The sequence below is a fragment of the Procambarus clarkii genome, unplaced genomic scaffold (assembly GCF_040958095.1).
Source record: "Procambarus clarkii isolate CNS0578487 unplaced genomic scaffold, FALCON_Pclarkii_2.0 HiC_scaffold_102, whole genome shotgun sequence".
Taxonomy (NCBI): Eukaryota; Metazoa; Arthropoda; class Malacostraca; order Decapoda; family Cambaridae; genus Procambarus; species Procambarus clarkii.
The window spans coordinates 291171-300551 of record NW_027189135.1 but is presented as its reverse complement, the minus strand read 5'-3'; the positions used below and the strand labels follow the sequence as shown (position 1 = coordinate 300551).

The window sequence follows — 9381 nt, the reverse complement described above, 5'->3', positions numbered from 1 at the left end:
TTTGCTTGCTTGATATTTAAGTACTTGATTAATAAGCCTGATCAGAAATATGTATATTCTATCATTGATAATGCTGTGAAGATTGAACAAGAATTTTTAACAGATGCCTTGCCAATCAAACTTATTGGTATGAACTGTGATCTAATGGGGAAGTATATAGAATTTGTGGCTGACCGACTTCTCTTTGAACTCGGTTTTAAGAAACTTTATAATGTAGAAAATCCATTTGACTTTATGGAAAATATCTCATTAGAAGGGAAAACTAATTTTTATGAAAAAAAAGTAAGTGAATATAAAAAATATGGTGTAATGAATTCAGATCAATACAGTGTTTTTACATTAGATTCAGACTTTTAGTTAATTAGTTGATGGATGGAATAGAAGATGTTTTTTTATATAGAATATAAATAATTTAATATAAAAATAAAAATATATATCTATTATCTTTTACTATTTTACTTATCATATTTATATTTTGACTTGATGAATAATGAATTAAATACCTTACATTCTCTCTTTCCACTAATTACAAGACTACAAAATATAAGGTATGTAATTATGGACATAATAACAAAACCATAATCTTCTTTATAAAATATCAACATATCACATGATTACCAAGCAGTGCTACTATCGTCCGATGTAAACACCAAGTTTGGTTATCGCCATTGAATCAACTTTTCTATTTTATATTCACCAATGAATATAATTCAAAGAGAGAAATGAATCATTACATTAAGTTCCATGCAATATGCCGGTGATACAATATATAAGAGCCTCCGTATCCAGTCCAGTCAACCAGTATGCCAGAATCCTGTTCAGTAGTAATACGGGCTACTGTGTAATGGAGCTATCCAAGGAATCTTGTGGTGTAAGTACCTAAAAGTTATTTTATGATAATCATGATGAAGCTTTGGACACTATATTATAATAAATAAATAAATAATGTCTCAGGTGCATTTGTGATGAAATCTAATCTTTCTAGGATGATATTAGCGATATCAGTGAGGGAGCCGAAGAGAAGAAGATAAAAGAGAAAAAAGATACTACTTCAACTAGCAAGTCTATTATTGTTAAAATAGAAAACCATATCCATTCCAATGATGAAAATGTGGCTTTGAGAAAGTTGGTTAATATAACGCCTGAGACTATATAAAAAAAACAACGTTATTGTGAAATTAATACTCAAAGTTTATTACAAATATTAGAATGGTTTGCTAACCACGATGGAACCAATGTGTTGCTGTATGAATTTGCCCACAGTGCTTCATGTCAAAAAAAAACTTGTACCCCGATTTGTCTAATGTTTCGCCGGGTTCGTCATCATGTAGTAGTTTCTAGACATCCACATTGTTCGGTGTTAATCTTATATTCAACCCTCTTGCATACACATGTGTCTTCATGTGTTAATGATGATTGTGGGTTGCCTGCTTGTCATAGACTGAAAACCACCAGATCAACTATAAAGTTTCGTCTTACCAAAAAGAAGTGTGGTTGTTAACTCAATGTTGTCTGCTGGATATATATTATTGTTAAAATTTTTAATTCGACCTATCAACAGAAGCGCATTATGATATTGATTGAAGTGTTTTTTTTGTTTTGTTTTTTCCATAATATTTGACAAACGAACTTCTGTGAAGAAAAGACGCTTTCCTATTTCTGCAACGGAGGCCTGTCGCTGGATATTTATTGATTTGTACTAGTTAGTGATATGTTTTATTGAATGTTTTCTTCATACCACTGACTAGTTAAATTAATATATATTTACAAACATAAGGCAATTGTGATCTGTTGTAGGTCATTTGGTGAGATGGTGTGTTAAATGGTTTCACCATAATGTGTGAGGATTCGATGAACATTGTTTTTATTTCACTGGTCGAATCAAATAGGGGCAATCATCAGTTTCAGATGCTTCACCAACAACCGGGCTCATCATCAATGGCATTACATATTGCAATCTGTGCTCCTTCCTACTTCAATAATGAAAATGATGAGGTCTTGCGAAAGTGGAATCAACTTCAAGCTTTTTGGGGGTTTGGTAAAGGTAAATATGTGGATTTTATTTTTTTTCAATGAGGTAGTGAGTAAACCATTATGGAAAACTTAGTAGATTTGACTAGTTGTTTATAATATTGTAAAATGTATATAATTAAAATAAAGTATAATTTTATGAATTTTATTCCAGGTTATTATTCGTCCAATATGTCACCTGTAGAGTTCACATCTGAAAATCCATATTGTCGTTTCAAAGTAGTTTGCTATACAAAAATTCCCAATTATCGTAATGAAGATGGTATTGTGCAAATTATAATTGGAAGGGGCCTTTCAGAAGTGGAGTAAGTAATTAATAATCATATACTTGTATAATATTCTAATAATTTTTCAGTGTTAAATATGACTAGGATCCGGGAACATTAAAAAATGTTTTTTTTTATTTTTTTTTTATTCTTCCTGGGCCTACAAACAGGAAGTTATTTCAGCATTGAGTCTATTATTCGGAGGTAATGAAGTTGTTGTTAATGAAATTTTTGCTGCTGAAGTACCAAACAAAACGAACTTCAGATTTTACATTCAGCAAGTTTTTCCTAATGGTAAAAGAATTTAAAGATTTTATAATGTTTTCCCTAATAATAATTATCATAAAAAATGATTTCAAGTATGGTATTATGCAAACTGCTCTATATTATAATATACCTTCTAGGAGAGATTCAACGTGCATCTACCACTGACACCTTTAGTCATATGTTAAGAGCATCATACAATCCAATTTTTAAGGTAAGCCTAAGTAAGCCTTATTATAGCTTGCACCAATCTATTTAATGGGAATTGATATCAGGTTGGCTTAAATAATCAAATTAGCTTAAAAGGGACATTATTAATGGAACGTTTTTTGATAGACAGGCAGGTAGATAGCCAGACAGAGACAAAAATGCCTACTTTTTCTGTTTCAGAATTTGTTTATTGAACAGATTATTCCAATGTTGACTTTAACTGAACAACAAATGAAGAAATATCTTGATACACCGCAAAGAGGTAAATGATTTTGATATGACCAATCCATCTACTTATCGTGACATAATGACAAAAGTGAAGATATTACGGGGTATTTTTTTCCTACATTTGTGGAATTAAAAATTAAAATAAATTATTTATTGTTTATAGGAATTGATCCAGCATTGTGGGAACTGGGCAAGCAAAAAAATCCTGACCCAAAGAAATTGATACCTGTTGTAAAAGTGGTATTTCAGGAATTACAGAAACAGTTCAAGTATCAAGAAGAATATGGCAATAAAATTCATAATAGTATGAAGAATATCATGGATGAAATAAGACAATTAAGTTGTATGCAGACGACAATTAAAGTTACCATTCAGAATTTTAAGTTGAAACAGACAAATATAATGCGCCGAGTTCTAAAATTGGTGTCAGCACAAGAGGTTGAAAGGAAAAAAAATCTACCACTAGAAGAAATAGAGGATCAGATTCGACTGCGATTAGAAAACTTGTATATGCAGCTGCAGGACCTCAAGGGATGTTTGAATGAACTAATGGCTCAGTCTATAAAGCCTGGTAGTTTTCCGCGAGCCCAACGGTATGGACTGGTTGTTGACAAAGTGCAGGATATATCACAATACCTAAAATGGCAGCAGGATGCACTTCAGGCTATAGTTAACATACTTAAGGAAGATATACAAGTGGTCGTTAACATAAAGAAGAACATCAGCTAAGTTTTGAGAGTTAAGGAAATTGGCTAACCGTCAACCAACTTCCCCAAACCACATTCAAACATTGGTAATTAACCCTATCATTGTTTAACACCTCCCTCCACCCTTTCAGGGAGAGTATGATGCTACACTGAATTTTTTTGGTTCGTAACAAGCAACACACATTGAACTGATGATATTTCACTCTCTCAGGGAGGGTATGATGCTACACTGATTTTTTGTTTGTAACCCGCAACACACACATTGAATTGATGATAGTCAATAAATTAAATTTTAGTCTAGTTCCTTTTTTTTTTTTTTTTTTTTCCACATACAATAAGTGCACTCTGCCCATTAGGCAAAGTATTATAATAATTTTGCTAGATATTGATGACACTGACATTTTAACGGAAACTTGAAATAATTGACCTAGAATGTAACAACAATGTTTGTGTTGTCTTACAGGAATAATTTAGTCAAATAAGCACAAACTGTAAACTGCCAGCTTAACCAAGAAAGCCTGCCAGTGATTGGTCAATATAAAATATTCAGCGTGTGAGGGTTAATATCAGAGTCAGTCGATTTTGCTCCAGCATGGAGGACACACCTACAATTTCCTCTCCATTAACATGTGGACAGAAACAACAAGAAAGAAGTGATAATAACGATACTAGTGTTGATGAAGAACCATTACCTTCATCATCCACGTCTTTACCTTTGGGACAAAAAGTTAATGAAGGGTGTGAGAGAGAAGAAGAGGTGATACAAAAAAAGGAATTTGAATTAAAAATTAGCCAAATGTTGTAAAAAGGTGGGCATGGAAGCCGGAAAATTTTCACTCGAGAAAAATTAGCCCAATACATCGAGGAAGTCAAAAATGCTAAATTGAAACTGACTACAAAGACCTCTCATGAATATGATCTATTGTCTCGATATGATGTCAAAAATCTATTTGGGGATGACGTCTTAGTAACCATCGACGAAACTGAACGAAGAATGAAGCGGGGGACCAAGCGTAAACTGACCAGTGACAATCGTCAATCTACTACGGCTGTAACAACAACAACAACAACAACAGCTGATCCTGGCCGGATGTGTCGTCGTTTCATACATCAAGGGCAATTGTATGATACGATTTATGATGCACACAGAGCAGTTTGTCACGGAGGAGAAAAAAGAACTTATTTTGAAGCAAGTAAAACTATCGCTAACGTCACTCAACAATCGGTGAAACTCTTTATTTCACTCTGCCACATATGCAATTTGAAACGACTTCCTCGACGAAAAAAGGGGGTAATACGGCCCATTGTATCGACCAGTTTTGCGGAGCGAGGATAAATGGACTTAATAAATATGCAAAAAGAAGGAGGATGTGTGTATAAATATATTTTACATTATCAGGATCATTTAACAAAGTTTTCGGTTTTACGAGCTCTTCGCAGTAAACGGGCGATTGAAGTGGCACGCCACTTACTCGATATATTTGCTCTCTTGGGAGCCCCACGAATTCTGCAGAGCGATAACGGCCGTGAATTTGTGGCAGAGGTGATTCAAGAGCTAAAAAACGAAATGTGGCCCAACATGCTCCTCATTAATAGCAAACCTCGTCATCCACAGAGCCAAGGGAGCATTGAACGTGCGAATGGGGATGTAATCAAAATGCTTGGCAGTTGGATGTGTGAGAATCAAACGCGAGATTGGTCAGCTGGACTTCCCTTTGTGCAATTCACCAAAAACACAGCATATTCACGTGGAATTGGCATATCGCCTTACAAGGCAGTTTTTGGTATAGAACCGCCAATAGTTATGAAGATTCGTCTTTCGCCCTCAATATATAGCCAATTGTTCAATAACTGTCACTATGATGACAATGAAGAAGAAGAAGAAGAAGAAGAAGAAGAAGAAGAAGACAAAGAGGATGAAGAAAAAAGAGGCAAAGAAGCAAAGGTAAAATTCCTTAATATTTATTGGTTTTGTTTTCAGTTCAACCTTGGAAAACAAGAGTCCTCAATTAATTTCTGTATACTAAATTTTTTTTTTATATAATTGCAGTATTCCCTGTCATCATCAAGTCCGCTGCTGCGTCAGATTTCTTCACCGTTGCCAGATATGGAAGAAATAATTTTTTATGAGGTTGAGGAGGTTACTGTTACTGTTGCTGCTGGTGCTACAACTGCCTCTACTTCCATATTATCCCTGCCACAAATACCGCCACCTTCATTACCCCCTATATTATCACCACCAACACCATCAGCACCTGGTATTGTGCTGTCGCCTAAAGTAATAATAAATAGAAGATTATGTAATTTAGAAGATGGTAAACCTAATGATAATAATAATTCTGAAGTAAATAACGATTCATATAATTTACATATTGAAAATTTAGGAACTATTAGAAGCAAAGTTTATGAGCGTCAGATAACTAATGCCTCAAAAATGTTACAATTGTCATCGGCAAATGTAACACCTGTTAGCCTATATGATACTGTTAATGTGATAATACCTAAAGAAGATAGGGAAAACAAAACAGGAATGCGAACAATCAGTGGAATTATCATCGAAATAGACAATGAAAGAGATTTATATCGTGTAGCTACAAAATTTGGAACAATTAACCAATATCTATCAAGAAACGATTTTGATAAAACAATCGAAAGAATAATGCCAAACGAAATTAATAAGAATCAACAACTTGGGCTTCGTGAGATTGTTCGTAGACAATCAAATTACTTTCTCAGTGATAATAGGCACTTGAAACAATTAGTATGCCACTGTAAACTTTTATCTTGTTTAAATCATAGATGTATTTGCAAAAGAAATAATCAGAAATGTACCAAAAAATGCCGGCATAATGAAAATTTATGTAAAAACTCATAGCACCAAAAAGTAAAATGCCGTTTCGCTCGTTTTTCAATATATATATGGTTGGTTTGGTTTAAATACTCATCAGTAAAGAATTATATTTTGTATTTGGGCTTATTATTTATTACCAGTTCACAAACTGTTATTTTGATTGATTCTGACAGAGTATAGAACACAGGTGAGGAGACTAAAAATAATCTAATGAACTCAGCCTTATTAGGTAAATGGGGTCTTTCTTGCACAGTAGGCCGAGACGTTTGTTCTCTGGCATAGAACGTACTTCTCAGCCACTATGCAAAAAAGACCCCATTTGCCTAATAAGGCAGAGTGATTTTCTTGTTGTGTTAGTTTATTTAAGTTAATTCGTTTTAACTCAAATATAAACAAATTAACTTAAACAGACATGAAAGTTGTAGGCCAAGTGCGACGTCCCCTAAAGCCTATAAAAAATTAGAGGTCATTCATACATTTAACTATAGTATTTGGAGGAGCCACTTTGCAATTTCCGAGAACACACCAGATTACATCAGACTTCTGAATTACAAAAACGTTTCCTCTGGGGAATAGCAAATGAGTATATATGACAGGAAGGATTTTGATATTTCGAGTCAGTAACCCAAGACAGACATATGGGCTGAATAAGTATTGGTCATCATTATTTGATATTATATAACCATCAATTAGGTTATGACTGAATCTATCAAATATCTGAGACTCATATATGAGACCAACTGGCTCATAACACTTTACATACTGTGGATACCTATTTATTTGCCCACTCCTCCTGCGAGTACAACTCCATCTTTTCTTTAAGGCTCCCATGACATAAGTTTTTTCGTCCATATTCTGATTACTGGTTCCTAAAGCCATTACGCCTAAGGTTATAGGCTCTTTCAATATTTCAGCCCTTTTATAACCAAATTTGTATAATATTAGCGAAGGTACACAGAGACCAATGGGAATTTTCTTGCCTTGTAATTTACATTTTATAGTCCTCTTTGCAGTACCTTCCCTTTCATGTAATGTCGTTGAAGAAGCATTACAAAGGTCAGGTATTTTTAACCTCTCGAATATTGAAAGAAATGGAATATTATACTCATCTTCATTAAACCACTCACAGATTTTTCGTTTCCTTTTAATTTCAAAACGGGGATGAATAAATGTCAACCTTAGATCTACTGGATACAATTTACAAACTTTTTGATCTGTTTTAAATGAAGGAAAAATTCCACATCTTTCGGCATCAGTATCCATAGTTTTTATTACTTCTTCATAAAATCTCCCAACAATATCGGAAAAGTTGGGAGGTTCTCCATTGTCGAGGGTACCATTTGCAACTGTGAACTTTGATGTAATTTGTTCTTTCCATGTAATGTAGTTTTTAGGTAGCAATACTCGTATTGACGGAGACTCAATAAAGTATATCAATACTGGTACATCTTCCGGATGTATTAATTCAGCGATTGCTATGAACCCTCCTTTTTTTGTTTTTTCATTTTTTACAAGTGTATAACCTGAATATTCGATGGGAATGAAGTTTGAAAGTTTATCAACAAGCCAGTCCTTCCCAATGAGGCAATATATTTTAATATCTTTATAATTGTTCAACACGCCTAATGTAGCAGAGGCATATTCTCCACAAATGGCAGCTGATCCTCTTGCTTGACCAATTATGTAGCTGGCAAGTTTCATTTTAGGGGTATGGATGGAAATCATAATTGTAATCTTACCTAATAAAAAATATCTATATCCTTTTATAATGAATAAATATAAAAAAAAATCCACTATATAAAGAAGTGTGTGACCAAGAAAATCAAAGTCATTAATCCTATAAATTAAGGTAATGGATTGGAATCAATTATTAGTATTATTATTAATATTGACCGTAAGAAAAATTACTACTGTTTGTTTTGCTCATTCTATAATTCCATGGGCTCCATTATCTATTAAAACTCCATACATGACATTTATAAATGACCCATTCCATCCTACATGGCAAACAAGACATCAACAATCAAAAACAAAATTATTTAAAGAAATAGTAATGATCCCAACTGTTTATAATATTTCATTTTCAATAACATGTGGTGCATGTTATACATACTCTTATTTCTTATATCCAAAATTAACTATAAATGTAGATATAAATGAAGAAACAGAGGGACGCTTATTATACGAAACTTTTCCAGATCCTAATAAATACTATATAGGATGTAAAATATATGAATGTAAAATGACCACGGTTAAGATTAAATTAAATAACCCTTTGGAAACATTAGAGGGAAGAATAATTTGTCATTTGAATCGTGGTATTCAACATACTAAAGAAATTCTACTCTTTAAAGGAATAAGTAGAGTAGAAATACGTAAAGTAGAAAACAACCAGTGTGCACTTCCTATTAACTTAACATTGTTGAATTCTTTCATTTCAAGCCGAACTTTTAGTAAAAATGAAGATATTTGCTATATATATCCGATAGTAAGTAGTACTAGATCGTTTCTTTTCAAAGAGGAAACACCGTTATTAGTATACCAGATTAACTATACACATCAATCAAATCATGTTGGATTATCTCAAGAATTGTGTTTTAAATTCCAATGGTTGTTTTGGGTTTTGGGTTTGGGGCATTTTTTGATACATTAGACATTGATAAAGAAATAGTTTAAGTTTTTGATGGGATGTTGATGTTTATTAACATAAATTTTAGTTTAAAGTGGTTCGGGAAGTTCGTATGAAATATACACTCCTATTTCTTCCTGCCTTTTTTTTTTTTTGTTTACTTTTAACACATATAATATAATATAATTGAATAAT

At 33.1% G+C, this 9381-nt stretch overlaps 1 protein-coding gene across 1 annotated transcript; it reads left to right on the top strand.

The window, feature by feature from the left end:
* Positions 1-2957: 2957 nt before the first annotated feature.
* LOC138349617 (nucleoporin p54-like) lies at positions 2958-3876 on the top strand (the record flags this gene model as incomplete). The annotated part of the gene is made up of 3 exons (XM_069320153.1): positions 2958-3033; positions 3163-3701; positions 3838-3876. Coding segments are annotated over 3 exons (654 nt in total), but the record flags the coding sequence as incomplete, so codon positions are not given.
* Positions 3877-9381: the final 5505 nt, after the last annotated feature.